The sequence below is a fragment of the Rhineura floridana genome, chromosome 8 (genome assembly GCF_030035675.1).
Source record: "Rhineura floridana isolate rRhiFlo1 chromosome 8, rRhiFlo1.hap2, whole genome shotgun sequence".
NCBI lineage: Eukaryota > Metazoa > Chordata > Lepidosauria > Squamata > Rhineuridae > Rhineura > Rhineura floridana.
The window spans coordinates 33,906,964-33,928,431 of record NC_084487.1 but is presented as its reverse complement, the minus strand read 5'-3'; the positions used below and the strand labels follow the sequence as shown (position 1 = coordinate 33,928,431).

Here is a 21,468-nt window from a genome sequence, read left to right as displayed (position 1 = left end):
AAGTTTATGCTTGCTCAAATCTCAGTCCTACTTCCTGTTGCAGCTTTCATTCTTTGTCTATGTGGTTCTCTACCCGCTTCCTTGGAAAAAGCGTGTTCCCCTCCCCGAGACAGAAATACAGTCTGTGGACAGTGTTATGGGAACTACCATATAGGAAGTATACTTCTACAGTACACAGCTACTGTATAGGAAGCTGCCTTGAGTCAGACCATTGGTCCATCTAGCTCAGCATTCTCCACACTGACAGATAGTGGCTGTTCAGGGGTTCAGACTGGGGTATCTCCCAGTCCTGCCCGGAGATGCTAGCAATTGAACCTGGGAACTTCTGCATGCAAGGCAGATGCTCTACTACTGAGCTATAGCTCTTCTCCTATAGAAGAATGGTTCCAGCAGGATTCAAAGACTTCTGCTCAGGCAGGGATCCCCAAACTGTCATCTGTGGACCACTGGTGGTCTGCAAGCTTCATTCAGGTGGTCTGCAGCATGTCGAAAAATACATTTAAAAGCATACATCATCTAGCACAGCATAGTACAATTGCTACAACAGGCAGGAAAAATCATTAAGTGGTCCACCAAGACCCTCAGCACTTTACAAGTCCATGGGAGGAAAAGTTTGGGAACCATTATCCTAAGGTACCTCTGTGTTCTCCATGCAGGCTTCCTACTAACAAAGCCACAGGCAAAGGTGCAGTGGATGCTTTCTGACTGCCAGATGTATTTATTTATTTAGATCCTTTTATCCTGCCCTTCACCACAACTGTCACAGGGTGGTGTACAACAAAATAAAACACAACAAAACATAATACATAATAAAACCAATTCATATGAACTACCATCACACCTCTCTACATGTAAAAGCATGACAAAAATGATGTGTCTTAGAGGCAAAGCCCACCTCACTGAGGAGATTATTCCATAGCTGTGAAGCCACCACTGAAAAGGCTCTTCCAATGGGCCCTGCACAGCACACCTCATTCAGAGCAGGAATAGAGGTACTGGGCTGTGTGTTCTCATGGGGATAGTTTGGCTGTCAAAATATGCTGACTGGTGACTTCCATACATGAATTTTATCAGTGCACAACCTCATGATCGCTGGGAGGGGCAGCAGACTGGTCCAAGGTCACTTAGTAAGCTTCATGGACAAGTGGGGATTTGAACCCAGGTCTCAAAGTCTGCACTTAGTAGGTCTAACACTCTAGCTCCCAAGTTATGAGGCCCAATTTACCAGTTGGAAGACCAATGCAATAAAAAATGAATAAAGGTATATTAGTAAAAATGTTTGTGGACTAGTAACTTTGCAGACTATACTCACATTCCATGAAACTGAAGAACAATCACAACACATAATGCAACAGGCTACTTAACACAAAGGAGTACAGAGGTTTCACACTGTAGCTGAAGCAGTTGCAGCTAATCTTCAGAGATTTGCACAATCTATATTTATCCAGGTTTAAGAAAAAACCCTTCAGGCTAACAAGTCAGCAGTGCAGCTACTACCTCTTAAATCTTTCCAATACACAGATTCACAGCATAGCATGAACAAGTGCTTGCTTATGCAGTGCTGACTTGCTGCTTCCATGCTCAGATTAAAAGTAGCCCTTCCTTTAATGCTGAACCTGGTATTTGAACAGCTCCAGATTTTTCAGGTGAGCATTACAGGTGCGTTGAAAAACAATTCTCAATAGACACCCAGTGATACTTCTTTCATCACTCTAGTTTTACACTCTTGTGTCCCTAAGACAATATCAATTGTTCAAGTTTAGATACCATGTACATTTAAATTACTTTAAAGCTGTCCCAGTGCTCCTCCTGTAATTTTATTTGTATAAGAATCCTTGCAATCTTGAATAATGAACAGAAATTCCTCAGTGCTCAGTTTCAGGGTCAGATTAATAGATGAGTATGCTAGAGTATGGTGCAGATCAGTTGAGGCCTTCATTCTTATGTAATTAAAAGAGTACCTCTTCATGGAAAATGGATATATACAGAGCCAACTCTCAAGGATTACCTTAAAATTCCCCAGAGCTCAGAACATCTTGGGATCTCTAAAAGCGGCAGGATTCAATGCACAGCATAAAAGACAAAATAGCCAAACCTAGGGTGTTCTCTATTTTACAGAGGACAGTCCACTATTTGCAGGGCTGTCCAATCCAAGTTTAGTTTAAAGAAAAAGACCTTTGAAAGGGAGAACAGCAGGGGCCTTGAAGTTGCTCCTCAGCAACAATGAGCACCTGGACAGCAGGCTGAGCAGGCACACAGGTCACTTTGCTACAGCCTTTCCCACTACTGCAAGATATTCCATATTTCTCAATTTGCATCTGTACATATAAATCTGCATATGTGAATCTTATGCATATCAGTGTCATCTTTTGCCCTCTTTGTGAGTGAGGCAACTCCTCTTTTTTGGCAATGTGACAGTGGTCGCCTTAACCAAAAATGCTGTAAAGTAGTGCAGGTTTGTCTGCTCGACAGACCAGGGTAGGGTGGCGTCTTTTGGCACCTGACCTGGAGGAGGCAGGGGGACACACCTGACGGACACAGGAAAACACCAATAGCAACTCAACGGCCACCTAGCAGCACTGCTGCCAGTCCATCCAGTTAACGAGACTGTTTCCAATCCAGCCAGTCATAAGAACTGTAACTTTAAGAACTTGCTGCCTGAGCTTTGATCCCCTCCTTTCTCTCTCTTTTAAAATAACTGTTATTGTATATTTCAGATACAAAGGTAATGAAGACAAGAAAGAAAAGCTTCCTCCCAGCCCACGTCACAAAAACCCAGCTACAGTACCCGATACAACAAACGAGAGACTACAGATATAGCGATTCCAGAGGCTGCACATAAAACAAAGAGAAGTATACAAACAGTTCAGGACAGCCCCAGATTTAAATGTCACAGCAGCTGTCCTACTGTCACTCTGCTCAGTTGTGTACCTAATAAAGCAATACCAATCCATCGAAAAGGTATCCTTACGCTTTTCACCTGCTGCAAACCTTAAATGATTAGCTCACTTTTCAAGGCGCACAATTTGCCAAAAATTTTTATACCAACCTACAAGAGTCACTCTCTTGAGATTTTTCCAAAATTAAGTGTGCATCCATCAATAAGTAGCCAATCAAGCACTTCAGAAGCACATCTGCATTTTCCCATGGCGGCATCCCCTTTTCTGAATTTGCAAGCAAACTTAGTGGTAGAGCACATGCCTTGCATACAGAATTGTCTGTCCGATTAGTGGAGCACTGCCCCACCAATCTCGGTCTGCCCTCAGCCAGCCCTCATTTGCCTGGCCTTCTTACTCACAACTGGTCCAGGGAGTGACCCTGGCTGTTAGCTTCCTCCTCCTTAGTCTTAGTGTTGCCCTTGTAGAACTCAACAGGGAAGAAGATGGGGACAAAACTAGAAGAGGTTGGCTCTGCCTGTCATTGGCTCTGGTTCCTCCTCCTGTCAGCCTCCCTGCCTTCTGTCCTACCAGTCCCAATGGGCACCACCCATTTCTGTTCCGTGTTCAGATTCCAAGTAAAAGATCTCAAAGAGCAGAGCTGGCATAAGACCTTGTTGAGCCACCACTAGTGAGAGGAGAACAACAACATTAGGCTAGATGAACCAGTGGTCTGACTTCATTGTGCAAGGTACTTACTGTGCTCTAAGTCAGGAATCAAAAAGAAGAACCAACCCAGCCAACCTTTTCATGCACCACATATCAGAAGGGAAGCAAAGACTTTATACTTAGGGGAGGTAGAACCTTGCTGTCATTCAAAAATCACTCTCTTCCTTACGGCTGGTTCAATATTATTTATCCTTTACACAGTTTTGAACTTCTTCTTGGCCTCCACGAGGAACACAAACACAAGGCTTCCATATGAATGAGGTCTTTTATGTAACTCACAGGTGCTGCTGTGTATAACAGTACATGTGTAATAAATATGGCACAGGTCCAGCGCTCCAAGAACATCCAATATGTCTTGAAAAGTGACCACTAGGAAAAGGCCAAAGAGGCTATTTTTAAAACCATGACCGCTAACACAACCACAACTGGAAATTAAATAAACAGATTTGCTAAAAAACCAAGCATAAAAAAGCACTGCATTAAAATACACAATGCAAAATACTCCACACAATACTCACAGAAAGACAGAGGACAGCATTATCTCTCAACAGATTTCTGGATGTTTTCAGCGCAAAGTCTGCTGAGCTAACTTTGACTACAGAGACAAGAACTGTTGCACAAATAGACTATTACAAACTACAAGTGACAAAACAGGAATGGGAGGGGTAGGAGAGAGATGGAGGTAAACTTTTGCAGTTCAAATTCCATTTTAAAGCCTCTTTAAAGAGCAGCTGGAAAGGATGCAATAAGAGAACCCTGCTATTGCTGGATCAAACTGAGGGCACATCTAGTTCAGCATAACTGTTTCCAGCAGTGACTGGTAGGGCCCTGGATACCGGTTAAGAAGCCCATTCATTTACCTTTAATTCCAGGTACATGGAAAGTATAAACAAAGAATTTCGTAGTGCCTTAAAAAACTATCCCATTTATTATGGTGTAAGCGTTCGTGCTGTTGGGCTCAGGAAGAGTGTTGTGCTCAGGTCCTGCTTACAGGCTTCTCATGGGCACCTGGCTGGCCACTGTGAGAACAGGATGCTGAACTAGATGGGCCACTGGCCTGATTCAACAGGGCTCTTCTTATGTTTTGTGGACTAGAGGCCCCTTCATCAGATGCCTGAAAAAAATAGACTCATCTTAAGTCCAGGAAAACTAGATCAAATATGTTGGTTTTTAATGGTGCTACACAATTTTTTTTTTGTTCTCACTGCAACAAACTAAACCTGCTACCCTTTTGGAGTTTTACACCATGGCATGGATAGTTAAAGCAATGTTCCAATTTTTTTATTCCAAATTTTATATATATATATATATTTAAATAGTATTTATTGAAGTTTTGTCATTAACAAAAAAAACATTGACAAGTACAAGATACATTATATAATTAATATATGAGGCACACTCCAGTCTGTTATCCCCAAAGGTTTACTTGTAGCTTGCATAAGAATTAAGGATAAGAATTACCTGCCCTCAGAAGAATATACTAACATACCATTTTTCTGAATGAGTCACTGGCTGCTGCTTGAAATTAGATGAGACAAGAACACTAACTCATTCAGATATGCAACAAGCAGCCTCCTCTGAGGCAGGTTTCCCAACTACTTTTATGATTAATTTCTTTCCTGTACCTTTAACAGCAGCGTAATTTGCAAACATTAGCAGCTCAGAATGCTTCTCTACACAATGTGAAAAGCTTCACCAGATGATTCCTCGCGCTTACCAACCTGCTGCTAAAAGGCACAGGAAGAGGTCATGCTTTTAGTTTTGGCCAATCAGCAGCCCTACTCTGAGGACAGATAATTACAATGCATCTCTGGAGCGATTTGAACATTTAGTAGTCTCCAATACAGAGACACAACAGAATTGCTCATCTCCTGCAGCAGGAAGGCACAGCCAGAGCAATCAAGCATGCAGAGAAGCAGCAAGCAGTCCCCTCAGTAGATGATTCTCTGGGCAGCCGATTTAGGACAAAAATTGCAGCACGCAGTATATATATAAGTAATTGCCACAAGACGCGATGGCAGTTGGTTTAGATGGCTTTAAAGCTGCAGTTCCCAAGTTGTATGCCACACAAGAGATCTGAACAAGTCCAGCATCCTGTTTCCCAGAGTGGCCAGCCAGGTGCTTCCAGGAAACCTAAGTAAAGCACAGAAGCAACAGCCCCTCCTGCATTGCTTGAATACCAGTTACTGGTAGCACAGAGGTACTCCCTCTGATCTGGAAGTTCCTTGTAGCCATAATGAGAGAAGTAGCTCTACTAATGGCAAATTAGTCATGCTGGCAACATGAGATGTCCATGTTCAGAAGCAAATGTACCACTGAATACCCATCATTGAGGAGCAACAGCAGGAGTGGGCAATTGCAGTGGCGGCTGGTGGTTCCATGTCAGTGAGGCAGTGGAATTTGCCCCAGGTTTTAGTCCGAACTGACAATGAACTGTACAATGGAATCAGCACCTTGGACAGATCCTTGAAAGGTGGGGCTGAAATTCCGAGTAGATTCCACTGCCTCATTGACAAGGAGCCACCACTGGGCTATTGCTTTCCAGTTCTTCTGATGGGCTTCCTGGAGACATCCGGTTGGCTATTGTTGTCAAACATGATGGTGAACTAGATAGACCAATGCTCTGATCCAGAAGAGTCTGCTTATGCTCTTATATCCAGGTCACCTATGGCATGCAGCTTGGGAATTATTTTCACAAACAGGTACTTGAATTCAAGGTAAAAACTGGTATCAACATATGACTTAGCAGTTGCTGAAAAACAGTTGAAGACTGCTCCATTATGGCAGTAAGCCAAACCTCAGTTTTTCCAGCTGTTTATAAGAGGCTGGTACGGTTGCCAATGCAACTCAAATAAAATAATCTTAGGCCTGGCTAATTTCCAAAGCAGGAGGCTTTAAAGCCCAAGTTAGGCATGTTTGTTGTGTTAAAGTGAGAATTTCCACCTGGTACAGTTCTTGCTCTCACTGTGCCATGGAAGTTAAGAAGATGCATCCTTCGATACAATTCTAGTTTTTAAAAATCTGTTCTGACCCTATAATTTGTATTTCCCATCTCAACAAATCTCTGAACCATTTCTCCTTTTTTCTGACTTTCAAAACATACCATCCTATCAGCTTGGGCGAAATGCCAGTATTTGGGTTTACTTCCTGATGCTCAACTCAAGACACGAGTTAGCAGGTTGGGCTATGATGCAGCATACAGCATCTGCCCAACCATTCCACGGCTGATGAAATACTACAAAGGAATGTGCAAATGAACACTTAATAAAGACGGGGGATGGGGAGAGAACAGGACATTTGAGCAATACCACCACTGTCGTTTGTTGGAATTTGGTGGTGCAAATAAGCACTTAGCAAAGAAGTAGAAGTTATATGGTAAATGAGTGGCCCTATACCTACTTCTGCAGAGATAACTGGAATGTGGAAGAGGGGAGGCATTCACAAGCATCAACAGAACTGGACATTATTAAAGACACTTTCCAGTACTTTGCAGCAAGCATTCACATCCAGCTACTGCTGTAAACACTACAAAAATATTCAGGGCAGGTTCCAAAGAGCTATTTTAGCCAACATGTCAAGTTTTAATTATTTTAATTATTTAAAATTTAATTTTTAAAAAATAAGGTGAGAGAAGTACGTAAGTCTTTGGTAAGAGCAATTCAAATTGTTATTTAAAATTATATAAATACATCTCAAAATGAATGCATGGTAAAAAACAGAAGTAATAACCTATGCAAAAATTGAAAAACAGTATTTAGAATCAAGAAAGTTATAACTGCATAGTAAAAAGAGGGAGAATATAACCATTTATTTTTTTAAAAAAGCAGAATTAAAACACAATATGGATCCAAGAGTGTACACACTGGCAAAAGAAACAGGGTGCCTCAGAGCACATATTGTGAGGTGTGAATGTGAGAAGCTGCTGTTTGAAAATGTGCGCCTTACACATCCACTCATTTAAGACCCATAAAAGGCTGCAGCAACTCAGAATGGCTGTATAGCCTACTTCAGACAATCCTCTCTTTGAAGGAGTCCTCCGTTTGAAGAACTGTCTAGTCCAAGTCTGGTTTAAGGATAAAGAACTCTTAAGAAGAGCAAGCAGGGGCCTTGAAGTCGCCCATCAACAGTTAGCACCCGGACAGAAGACTGAAGGCGCCCAAAGGCTACTAGGTCACAGTCTTCCTTCCCATTCCTGGGATGTATTGTATTTCTATATATAATAATTATTTCTAAATTTGCATATATAGGAGCATGTACGAATGTTATACTAATCAGTCTCCTCTTTTGGGGGTGATGTGTAAGTGGGAACCCTAGGCCAGCTGGGGTTTTTTGCCATGTAATGTGTGAAACAGCCTGAAGTAAGGATAATTTTACCAATACTATTTTACCAGAATTCATCTGTGTGCAATATAAAACTCTGAGCAGGAGGTGAAGGAAAGAAGGGTCATCAACACCTTGCAAATGAGTACGAGAAATATTCTTCCTTCCGCCAGGGAAGCCATTGCTTATTCCTGCCTGGCAAAAGAAACAGGGTGCCTCGGAGCACATTCTGAGCCTAGGAATTTTGTTCCCAATGTCAGAACTGAAGTTGCACTCTAAAGTCCACTCTTGCTTTGCTTTTTTTCCCCCACTTCAACAGCCGGATTTAGGTGGGAAAAATAGGTTTGCTGTTGCTATTGTTTGGTATTTTTAGAAATGTTTTTATTTCACTTTGTTACGTGGACAAATTAGTGACAGTTATTACAGAACCAGTAAGGTTTCCCCAAAAATCCCTCCTGCTGTCTCCAAACCCAAGTTACAAGATTTAACCAAGTGCATTGGGCCATCAGTTACCAGCTTGCGGTCAGTGGCCACAAATTGTGTGTGATATTATTCATGTAGGCAATAAATATGTACTACTCTTCTCCCAGGCATTTTAGCATGTGTTTTTAAATTGCTTTTTAAAAACGTGTGTTTTAAATTTGTATATTTGTTTTTAATGTTTTTAATTGTTGTAAGCCGCCCAGAGAGCTTCAGCTATCTCTCCTTTAAGTCCTCACCGGAGTTGGCTGTGAACACCATGTCCAAGTGCCTGAAATCCGTAAGTGGATGGATGGGAGAGAATAGGCTGAAGCTGAACCCCGACAAGACTGAGGTACTACTTGTGGGAGATAAAAGGAAACTAGGAATTACTGACCTGATGCTTGATGGAGTAAGTTTGCCCCTGAAGGACCAGGTCCGCAGTCTTGGGGTCATACTTGACTCCCAGCTGTCCATGGAGGCTCAGATTACAGCAGTGAGCCGGGCAGCCTGGTATCAATTACATCTGATACGGAGATTGCGACCCTACCTTCCTGTTCATCTGCTCCCTCAGGTGATACATGCCCTGGTCTCCTCTCGCCTAGACTATTGCAATGCGCTCTACGTGGGGTTACCCTTGAAAACGGTCTGGAAATTACAGCTGGTACAGAATGCGGCGGCACGCTTGATTACGCATAGCCGTCGCTGGGATCATATCACCCCAGTGTTATTAGATCTTCACTGGTTACCAGTTGTCTACCGGCCCCAATTCAAGGTGTTGGTGTTGACCTTTAAAACCCTATACGGTTTCGGCCCAGTATATCTGAAGGAACGCCTCCAGAATCACCGATTATGCCACCTGACGAGATCAGCCTCGCAAGACCTTCTCTCGGTCCCACAGGTGAGAACAGCTAGGCTGGTACGGACCAGAGAGAGGGCATTCTCTGTTGTGGCCCCCACCCTCTGGAACTCCCTCCCTTTTGATCTCAGACATGCTCCCTCCCTGTCCAGCTATCGCCGAGCCTTGAAGACCTGGCTGTTCAGGCAGGCCTACAAGATTGGGACAGATTAATTTTATGTTATAACTGAATTAACGGATGGTTTCTTTAGCTTAAAATTTGATTATGTTGATGTATATGGACTGTTTTTATTCTTGTTGTTCGTCACCTAGAGTGTCCCTAACCCGGACAGATAGGCGGCTGAAAAATAAAATTTATTATTATTATTATTATTATTATTATTATTAAATGCAATAAATAAATAAATAAATAAATCTCAACAAAGTCATCTTGTTGTTGATAATTCAGAGCTCGCAATTGCTTTTACGTTTTTCCATAAGCGCAATGGACCAAATTTGTTACAAGTTATCTAAAGTTTTTCAATTATAGACAATTAATTGTCTGGCTCCCATCAACAGAAAGATTAGTTAGAAAGGTAATTAGTTCCTTGTGTAATAGGCCCCTTCATCCCTCGTCAAAGATAGTTAAGAGAGCCAGTTGCAGGGTGCAATGACCTTCCTGGAGGGTGATTGTGCTGATCTCTTGAAAGATTTCCTTCCATAATATGTTTACTGCGTCCGCAAAACCACAACACGTGGTAAAAAGTTCCAGTGTTTCCACATTCCCTCCAACAGAGCAGTGATGCCTGAGGGTTAATTCTGTTGCATTTCTGGAGCGTCAGATGCCACCTATGTAAAATATGCAGCGTATTTTCTCAAATTTAAGCAGACAGTGACAATAATGGCTTTTTTGTTGCTTTTATTCTTAAAACTACTAGAAACCAGAAACTCTTGTCCATCTACTACAAATCATCCAGAGATCTACCAGCAGATCCTAATCTACTTTCTGTTCATTCTTGATTTGTGCAATGCACTTATGCAGACCTGTTCCAAATTAAACAACTGAAGTTCATTCACAGCACTATCTTTCCCTAGAGAGCCTAGATCCAGCATCAGTAAAGTAACAGCACAGTGGGGAAATGCACAGCCAGCAAAGAAACCAAAGGGGGAAAGTATCAAGCTGGGCTTCTGATTAAGTCCTCATTTCAGGCAGTAGACTGTGAGAATGTAAAGAGTGACAGATTTGGAGCAGATTTCCTCTGAGTGACTATCCAAGATTTCCCACCTCTTAATTTTTTTCCATAAAAAGCCAGTCTCAGAGGTATAAACTATTTTATACAGCTTTTCTTTTCCTCCTTTCGCAAATCCCCAATAGCTTATAAGTTAGAATAATACACAAAAGTGACAATCAACACAAACCAAGCAAGAACAATGAAAAAAGCAACTCAACATCATATGCCGAAAGCACAGCAGAAAAGAAAATGTCTTGTCCTGCCTAAAAGAGGTTAATAAATAGGGCCTCGTAGATATTCTGGGGGAGGACATCCCTGAGCTATGAAGCGACAACCACAAAATGACAACCACAATGCTTCTCCATTCTTGGAGAAGCTAATCTAGCCTTTACATGGTCCTCAGCACAACTTCACAGGCAGAAAGCAATTGTCGAACAGGGAGGACATTCTGCAACATTAACTTGGGACAGGATCTTCAGGATAGCTGTGCCATCTTAGAGCTTGCATCCCCTCTCGCCCACTGTTGGAGGAATAGGTGTGCACACCAGGTAAAGGAATTCACCTCTTCAGGCAGCAAAAAGCCAAATGCTGGCCACATCTAGAAAAGCTTCCTAAAATGTCAGGGCAGGAGAAGAAGTTGCCTTACTACTTTTAGAACTTGAAAACAAAACTAGCATGACCTCATGCCCTACATCAGCGGTGAGGGACCTGTGGCTCTTCAGATGTTGCTGGGCTACAACCCCTATTATCCCTGACCATTGGCAGTACTGGCTGCAGCTGATGGGAGTTACAATCCAACAACATCTGAAGGGCCACAGGTTCCCCACCCTTGCACCAAACACATATCAAGGGACTGCACAGCCATCAGAAATTGCAAAACAGTGTTCCAAGGAGACAAAATGTTTAGCTAAATTAAAAAAAAAATTAATCTTAACAGGCATGAAGAGGTATTTTATATCAATCATCACTTGAGATCTCACCGCCATTATGCAACAGGAACGGGGGGGGCACTTACACACCATAAGAAGATAAGAGGCCAATGTTTTGTACACAATTTGTATGTAGCAAATTATATGTACAGGTGCACATAAAGAAATAATGGCCAGTTTTTTTAAAAAAAAATACATCTCTCATCAGAGTGAGGAAGACTGTTGCCTGGTGCCTGCTCAGTCTATTCTCTAGGTGCTAGTTAAGGGACAACTTCAAGGCCCCCACGCACCCTTTTGATGGTTCTTTATTTTTAGACTAGACTTGGACCAGACAGACCTTCAAACAGAGGACACCTTCAAATACAGGACTGTCCTCTGTAAAGTAAGACATATGACTGCACGGAATAGGAGCCCATGATATTCACAACACACATAGCATTTTGCAATTGGAGATGCCAGTGAAATTTCCAAGTACTAAAAAGAGGTGAGCTATACAAAACCTCAAGTTCTTCTCCATCTCAGATTATTCCCTAGGAAAGCTTTCTCGTTTCACTGCTGCTCTTTTTTCTTTTTTAAAATCATTACTAATTTTAAACAAATTACATTCTCACAAACAATTATTTTTATAACACAAACAGGAAAAAAAGACGGAAAGAAACTGCTGCTCTTTAAGACCCTTTGCTCACAAATCTCCACAAAAGGTTGTTGCACAAACTTTTTTTTTTTAACATAGCACATGCAAGGTTTTGCACTCTACTCTGCCAGCATTCCCCACCCCCTGCAAGAGAAATTACACCGGATTGCACATAAAATAGATCCAGGATAATTACCCTAATGGAATGACAATATCCATGTTGGAAGTCAAACCTGGCAGATTACAGCAGTCTCCATGCCTTGAGTAAAGCAGATACATGGCCTACAAATAAAAGCAGTACAAGGACACATTTTATCTATCCAAGGTTTTTTCTTTAAGCTGACTTTATTTATTTATTTATCTATCTATAATTTGATTTATATCCCGCCCTTCCTCCCGGCAGGAGCCCAGGGCGGCAAACAAAAGCGCTAAAAACTTTAAAACATCATAAAAACAAACTTTAAAATACTTTAAAACAAAACATCTTTTAAAAGTTTCTTTTAAAAAGCTTTCAAAACATGGTCTAAGATTAAAAACATTTTTTAAAAAGAAGAACATATTAAAAAAGAATTCGAACACAGATGCAGACTGGGATAGGTCTCAATTTAAAAGGCTTGTTGAAAGAGGAAGGTCTTCAATAGGTGCTGAAAAGATAACAGAGATGGCGCCTGTCTAATATTTAAGGGGAGGGAATTCCACAGGGTAGGTGTCGCCACACTAAAGGTCCGTTTCCTATATTGTGCAGAACAGACCTCCTGATAAGATGGTATATGCAGGAAGCCCTCACCTGCAGATGAGATTATAAAGGATTATAAGGGAAAACTAGAACCTTGAACTTGGCCCGGTAGCAAATGGGCAGCCAGTGCAATTCTTTCAGAAGCAGGGTGACATGATGATGATACCCTGTCCCAGTGAGCAGTCTTGACCCCACAGTTTGCACCAGCTGCAACTTCCAGACCAACCTCAAGGGCAGCCCCACACAGAGTACATTACAGTAATCCAGCCTGGAGATTACCAGTGCGTAGACAACAGCGGTCAGGCTATCCCGGTCCAGAAACGGCCACAGCTGTCTTACCAGGCACTCCTAGCCACTGAGGTCACCAGGGCCTCTAGCAACAAAGATGGATCCAGCAGAACCCCCAGACTACGGACCTGCTCTTTCAGAGGGAGTACAACCCCATCCAAAGCAGGCAACTGACCAATTATCCGAACACAGGAACCACCAACCCACAGCGCCTCCGTCTTGCTAGGATTCAGACTCAATTTATTGGCCCTCATCCAGCCCACCACCAAGTCCAGGCAGCAGTCAAGGGCTTGCACAGCCTCTTCTGATTCAGATGTTACAGAGAAATAGAGCTGGGTAGCACCAGCATACTGCTGACATCTCGACCCAAATCTCCTGATGATGGTACCCTACGGCACCCACAGCACAACTGCCAGGGGGCCAAAAGACAGTCACCCAATGCTATTCTCTGAGAAAGACCTTGGAGATAGGATCGAAACCACTGTAAAACATTGCCTCCAATACATGGTCAGTGGTATCAAAAGCCGCTGAGAGATCAAGTAAGTGTAACAGGGTCGCACTCCCCCTGTACTTCTCCTGATAAAGGTCATCCATCAGGACGACCAAGGCCGATTCAGTCCCATAACCAGGCCTGAACCCAGACTGGGATGGGTCAAGATAATCTGTTTCATCCAAGAGTACTACATTGGAGAGGTGGAGGGGGCATCAAGACTGCTACGGAGGCGAGCAACTTTACCCTGAAAATGCCTTGCAAGCAATTCACAGTGGGCCTCCAAACAGTCTAAGACTCCATTTCCTGGAGTTGATGTCAACAGACCCTTGACAATACAGAAAAGCTCCACAGGACGGCTACGTGAGGATGCGATGGAGGCAGAGAAGTGGGCCTTCTTCGCCATCCTCACCGCCACACAGTAGGCATGGTTATGATGTTTTACTCATGTGCAATCAGGCTCACAGCACGTCTTTCACCACTTGTGCTCTAGCCATCGTCCAGCCTGTTTCATTGCCCTTAGCTAACTGGTGTACAAAGGTGCAAGCCAGGCTCCACAGTGCCAGAGAGGGTGCTCGGGGGCAACCATGTCAAGAGCCCGACGTGCCTCATTGTTCCACAGCGTGACAAGGGCTTCAACAGGGTCACCTGCTCTATCTACTGGGAACTCCCCCAGGGCATTCAGGAATCCTGTCGATTCCGTTAGTCTCCGGGGGCGGACGATTTAATCTGTCCACCACCCCTGCAGGGAAGGATTGGAGCCATAAATCTAAACTTCACCAGGACTTTACAGTATAAGAGACAAATATTTCCATTCTAAGACAAAGCTATACAATGTAACAGGACAGATTAGAGCTATTTAAGAGCATTCACATAACTACTTTTTTTAAACTACAACAGAAGTGATACAGGTGTCTTAAAAAGAATCTGCCCTTTCTTTGATTTTGAAAGGTTCCTCTTTCCTTCAGTAACATTTTGCATTTATAGTGCTGTGAAGGTTAAAAGTATAAAAACATTAAAACAATGCCACCATCTCTTCCCCACCAACCAGCTTTTACTACATAATCCCTGCCAAGATCCCATTCCACGTTTAGGTTCATGCAACAAAACTTGTAACAATAACTGTATTTCAATGTCATGATAAACCATGGCTTTTCATGACAGGAACAACACAGGCGAGCCTTGAGTTTTCAGGATTCCCTCTCCTCTTCCAGTATAGCTGCAAGGAAGCATTTAGAAGCTTTCCATTCTGTTTTGGGATTAATCACAGTTTATTAGGGCATCAAATCCAACACACTGCAATTAATTTTTATCTTCCAAACAAACCACAGCTAAGATTAACCACAGTTTAGGATGTAGACAAGCTGAACTGTGGTTCCTCAAAAGTCAAAGCTTATAGTCTCTTCGTAACCATACTGGAGGGAGGAAGATGCAAGCCCAAGATTTGTCTAGGCTCATTCTCCTCATGATAAACCATAGTTCACGTCCCCCAACCTCGTGCCTTGCAGATGTTTTGAACTAGAAAATTACTCCAGATGTCTTTTGAACTACACCAGCCCCAGCGAGCACAGTCAATGGTCAGGAACAATGGAAGTTTATTATGATGTCCAAACTTTACAACTGCCCAGTGATTGCTTGTAGCACTGCCAATGTTAACAAGCATTATTACTAAAGCTGCTATGTCTTGTCAATTAATTGACTACATGAATCAATTAAAATCATTTTTCTTTTTTTAATTAAAGTATCCGAATTAAGTAGCATTTTTTAAAAAACCGTATAAAAGCTGAAGTCAACTAATTCCATCTTAGAAGAGGCATTCCTTCTCTGTGACACTGAAAAAAGGGACCTCTTCTAAGGCTTGTGTGCATCACACCGGTGCCACTGGGGCAGGACTTTGGTACAGAAGCCCACACTCAGCAGAATGAGCAGGAGGGTCCATAAATGCAGCCAAGCTGGCTATCACATTTTGAAGTAATACACAGATCACCATATAATGAGGGTTAGTTCCAGAGTCTAAAATTACCTAACTACACCATGGATCTTGAAAACCAAAAGAGCATGTGTTTCCTTCAAAAATATTGTTTTATACCCATGCATTTTTATTGAATTAATCTAAAAAAACTCATGACAGCCAGTGTGGTATACTGGTTAGAATGTTGGACTATGACCTGGGAGACCAGGGTTTGAATTCCCACACAGCCATGAAGCTCACTGGGTGACCTTGGGCCATTCACTGCCTCTCAGCCTCAGAGGGAGGCAATTTTAAACCACCTCTGAATACCGCTTACCATGAAAACCCTATTCATAAGGTCACCATAAGTCAGGATCGACTTGAAGGCAGTCCATTTCCATTTTCAATAAAACTCATATGACTAATCAAATAAATTGGGTGGTACCCCTAATTGGGATCCTAGGAAATTGCTTTACATTATATCAGACTATTTGTCCATCACCCCGAATATTGGCTACACCAAGTCTCTGACTGACAGCAGCTCAGGCAGAGAGAAGTCTCCCCCCCCCAAAAAAAACACCTTACCCTTCATTTTATCACCACCGAACTACTCTCTTTTCTGCAGCAATATTGGAGGAAATTTGCATGCATTTTTCGGTTTCATTTTTATTTTTTTTGCAATAAAAATTAACACATGGAACAGCCTGCAGTCTATATGCTCCATTAATTGCAAGCGGAAATTGTGCAGATGAATTTTTCATTTTACTATAGTTCTTTGTGGCTGCAATCCTATGAACATTTTACTGGAGAATAAGTGCCACTGAATTTAGAGGGGATTTCTTCAAGTAAACATGCATACACATGCATATTTCTCTATTCACAGGAAACTGAAGATAACACAGAAGACTGTGAAAAATAGGCATTCTGAAAACAATTCAACCGACACACCATAATTGGTATGGAATGTTCCTCCCAACTCCCCTCTCTCCCCCCACCTCATTATCATTGAGCACATTTGTTGGAAAACAGGATGTTTTGAATTCATTCAATCCTCTTGACATAGTCCCTGTACCGTATTAAAGAACTATGACTCTGCTTTCTATGGGTTCTTATGCACCACTGTATACTAATGCAGCTCTCTCCAACTGCCATAATAAAAGATTAATATTTATTTATTTATTTATTATTTCAATCTATATACCGCCCTTAGCAAAATAGCTCTCAGGGCGGTGAACAAACGAGATAAAATACAATATATCATAATAAAAATACAAAAACATATACGAACAAACAACAAAAAACACAACAAAAACAAAATAAATACTACAAAAATTAAAAATACAGATTAAAAGATTAAAAAGTTAAGAAGATTAAAATGCCTGGGAGCATAAAAAGGTCTTTACCTGGCGCCGAAAAGATGGAAGTGTAGGCGCCAGGCGTACCTCTTCTGGGAGGCTGTTCCACAACTCAGGGGCCACCACAGAAAAGGCCCTGGATCTCGTAACCACTCTCCGGGCTTCCCGATAGGTTGGTACCCGGAGGAGGGCCTTAGATTCTGAACAAAGTGAACGGGTAGGTTCATAGCGAGAGAGGCGTTCCACAAGGTATTGAGGTCCCACACCGTGTAAGGCTTTATAGGTCAAAACCAGCACCTTGAATCTCGCCCGGAAGCAAATAGGAAGCCAGTGCAGACGCGCCAGGACAGGTGTTATATGCGAAGACCGACTGGTCCTCGTCAATAATCTGGCAGCTGCGTTCTGCACCAGCTGAAGCTTCCGAACTGTCTTCAAGGGCAGCCCTACGTAGAGCGCATTACAGTAATCCAATCTTGAAGTTACCAGAGCATGGACAACGGAGGCGAGGTCGTCCCTGTCCAGATAGGGGCTTAGTTGGGCTACCAGACGAAGATGGTAAAACGCATTCCGTGCCACCAAGGCCACTTGGGCCTCGAGAGACAAGGAAGAGTCGAAAAGAACCCCCAAACTACGTACCTGTTCTTTCAGGGGGAGTGTAACCCCATCCAGAACAGGGTAAACATCCACCATCTGAGCAGGGAAGGCGTTCACCAACAATGTCTCGGTCTTGTCTGGATTGAGTCTCAGTTTATTAGCTCTCATCCAGTCCATTATCACGGTGAGGCAACGGTTCAGCACATCAACAGACTCACCTGAGGAAGATGAAAAGGAGAAATAGAGCTGCGTGTCATCAGCGTACTGATGGCAACGCACTCCAAAACTCCTGATGACCGCACCCAGCGGCTGCATGTAGATGTTGAAAAGCATGGGGGACAAGACCGATCCCTGGGGGACTCCACAATGGAGAGTCTATGGTGTCGAGTGATGTTCCCCAAGCACTACCTTCTGGTGACGATCCGCGAAGTAGGCGCGGAACCACTGCAAAGCAGTGCCCCCGACACCCAACTCCGCGAGTCTCCCCAGAAGGATACCATGGTCGATGGTATCAAACGCTGCTGAAAGATCAAGGAGAATCAACAGAGTCACACTCCCCCTGTCCCTCTCCCGACAAAGGTCATCATACAGGGCGACCAAGGTTGTTTCGGTGCCAAAACCGGGCCTGAAACCGGACTGAAACAGATCTAGATAATCGGTTTCATCCAAGAGCGCCTGGAGTTGGCTGGCAAAATCCAGATTGCAACTTCAGCAAGCATTAAAAGCAGGCTTGCCAACATTCAGTTTAACACTCAGTTTGAAAGTATATATCTGATTCTTCTTCTGTCTCAGTTCCATGTGGATATCATCAAGTAAGCTTGAATCCTGCAAAGATAGAGGGCTTGTGGATGGGTGGTTCCCGCCTCCAGCAGATAGGTCAACTGTGTGCTCTGGATGGGGCTGCACTCCCTCTGAAGCAGCAGGTCTGCAGCTTGGGGGGAAGGCATCCCTTGATCCATCTTTGTCACTAGAGGCTCAAGTAACCTCTATGGCTAGGAACGCCTGATACCAGCGTCTGACAGTATGCCAGCTGTAACCGTTCCTGAACCAGGATAGCATGACGACACTGGTCTGTGCACTGGTAACATCAAGACTTGATTACTTCAATGTGATTTACATGGGGCGGCCCTTCTATCTGTTTCAGAAGATGCAACTAGTGCAGAATACTGCAGCCAAACTGCTCACAGGCTACTGACAACAGCATGTTACTCCTTTCCTGAGAGAGCTGCACTAGTTGCCAATTTGCTACCAGGTTCAAAGTTAATTCACAAAGCACTAAACAACTTGACCCTGAAGTACCTTAAGGACCACCTGATTCCTTATGTTCCACTTCAGTCACTGAGATTTTCTAATGGGACACTTTTGGTGGTCCCCCATGCCGTGAAATTCAGTTGTCCTTCACCAGGGACTGAGTCCTTATGGCAGGTCCTGCCTTGTGGAACTCCTTGCCAAGAAAATTCAGTGGGAGTCATCCCTGCTTTCTTTTAGAGAACTTTTGAAAACTGGACTGTTCAGATGGGCCTTTGGAATTTGAAATATTCTTAACCAACCAGTTTCTATTGGTTGCTATTGGTGTTTTTATTGCTGAACCCACAGTCAGAGGCAGCAGTTGCTGGAAACGGCAGGAGAGGAAAGTGCTCTTGTGCTCACGTCCTGCTTGCGGCCTTCCCATGGGCATCTGGTTGGCCACTGTGAGAACAGGAGGCTCGACTACACAGGCCACTGGCCTAATCCAGCAGGCTCTTCTTATGTTTCTCTAGTATTGAAGCATTAGGTTTTTCTGTTGTATTATTATTTTTATTATTAATTAAATTTATATACCGCCCTTCCTCCCAGTAGGAGCCCAGAGTGGCAAACAAAACCACTAAATACACTATATAAAACATCATAAAAGTGAACATTAAAATACATTAAAACAAAACATCTTTTTAAAAGTTTTTTTTTTTTAAGCTTTAAAAACATCTTAAAAAGCAATTCCAACCCAAACACAAACTGGGATAAAGTCTCTACCTAAAAGGCTTGTTGAAAGAGGATGGTCAGTAGGTGCCAAAAAGGTAACAGAGATGGCGCCTGCTTAATATTTAAGGGGAGGGAATTCCAAAGGGTAGGTGCCACTGCATTGAAGGTCTGCTTCCTATGTTGTGCTGAATGGACCTCCTGATAAGACGGTATTTGCAGGAGGCCCTCACCTGCAGAGCACAGTGATCGTCTGGGTATATAAGGGATAAGACGATCTTTCAGGTTTCCTGGTCCCAAGCTGTATAGGGCTTTGTATACCAAAAAAGCAAAAAGTGAGGCACCCAATTACACTCCTGACACTATACTGACGAGATACCAGCTTGCTATCTGCACAAGATTGCCCTTGACAAAGGGTTGTGTCAACACCCGAAACATGTTGGGCTGCAATAAAAATTCCTCAGTTTTCACTTTCTGCTGTTTGCTGTTTTGGCACCTTGAGGGTCTCCCTCTCTTTGGCTGGAGCGTCCTTGAACACCAAAACCAAAACCTTGAACTTAGCCTGGTAGCTAATGGGTAGCCAGTACAATTCTTTCAGCAGTGGGGTGACATGCTGGCAATACCCTGCCTTAGTGAGCAGTCACACCACTGCATTTTGCACCAGCTGCAGCTTCCGGGCCAACCTCAAGGGCAGCCCCACAAAGCGCGCATTACAGTAATCCATCCTAGAGATTACCAGTGCATGGACATTACTAGTGCATGGACAACATGTTGTACACGGCCTTGTTATATTTTCTCTGAAATTACAGTTCAGAAATATTTAAATAAAGGACAGCTAGAAGAAAGGGAAAACAACAACAAGCACACAACTAAGTGAATGCATCCTGTCCTTTAATCTGGTTGTGTGACTTAGGTTTCCAGGCATTAACTACAGTACAATGCAGAAGTTTTCTGTGGTTAACCAGATTTTCAAAGAAAACAGCTTTGTTTGCAAACAGCACTGTGCAAAATGTCAAGCTGGTTAAGTTAGAGGACTGATATACGTGGATCAGGTGCCTAGACATGGGCAGGCAGTCACTGAACAGAATACAGCAATGCTCGTGCTAATACTTTCAGGATTTGCACAACCATAAACTGGCAAAAACCCTTTGAAGGCAGGCCTGTAATTGAACTGTGCATATGCAATTTTGGGTAGAAAGGAACAGAACATTAAGTGAAATTGCATTTTATTGTGGAGGAGGGGGAAGAGAGAAAAGAGTGGCTGTTTTTGTTTTGCTGGAAAACAGAATGGTGCCTAATTTCTACCTTAACCTGTTATTATTTCTAGAAATTCTGCTTGGAATGACAGGTAGGGCATTATTATACAGAGTGGCATTTGCCAATCAACAACAAACTATCATCCAGCTGAAAGCTTACATTCAAGGGGTGAAAAACATACTTGCTATTTCTAGCAATGAGTGAGCAACACCTGAGCTGGGCATTGGTTTATATTATTATTATTATTATTATTATTATTATTATTATTATTAAATTTATATCCTGCCCTTCCTCCTAGTAGGAGCCCAGGGTGGCAAACAAAAACACTAAAAACACTCAAACATCTTTAAAATGTATTAAAACAAAACATCTTTATATGAAATAAGTGGAACCTGCAACAAAATACTGCAGCATGTTGTGTCCTCTGTAGAGCTGGGAAAAGTTCAGGAAAGGGCAACCAAAATGATCAATGGGATGGAGCAGCTCCCCTCTGAGGAAAGGTTACAATATTTAGGCTCTGTCAGCCACGAAGCTCACTGGGTGACTTAGGGCAGTCACTGCATCTCAGCCAAACCTACCTCACAGGATTGGGGGGGGGGGCAAGAGCTTCTGCAGGAGGCTTCTGCCACCTGCCACCACCCCCATATGTGGTTTCACGCTTCCATCCTTAAAGTACAAATCACAAATAGTAGTGTGACAAATTCTTTTAAGCACAGGACCTTCACAGCTGTCAAGGAGAGCATCACAAAACAGAAGGCAGGCTATAATTTCATCTTTGTTTTATTATTGTTTGACCTTCAGTTCTTTGTTGCCCTTGGATCACT

At 42.8% G+C, this 21,468-nt stretch overlaps 1 protein-coding gene across 4 annotated transcripts in view; it reads right to left on the bottom strand.

The window, feature by feature from the left end:
- The window catches only part of TBXAS1 (thromboxane A synthase 1), a 387,815-nt gene that overhangs the window by 324,589 nt on the left and 41,758 nt on the right, over positions 1 to 21,468 (bottom strand). Inside the window, exon 1 of one of the 4 annotated variants that reach the window (XM_061638832.1) lies at positions 4,124 to 4,206. The exons of the other annotated variants lie outside the window; for them this stretch is intronic. Coding sequence (XP_061494816.1) covers positions 4,124 to 4,143 — 20 coding nt within the window. The 5' untranslated portion in view covers positions 4,144 to 4,206. Of the gene's footprint in view, positions 1 to 4,123; positions 4,207 to 21,468 lie in introns of those variants that run through there. 4 annotated transcript variants of the gene reach the window in all.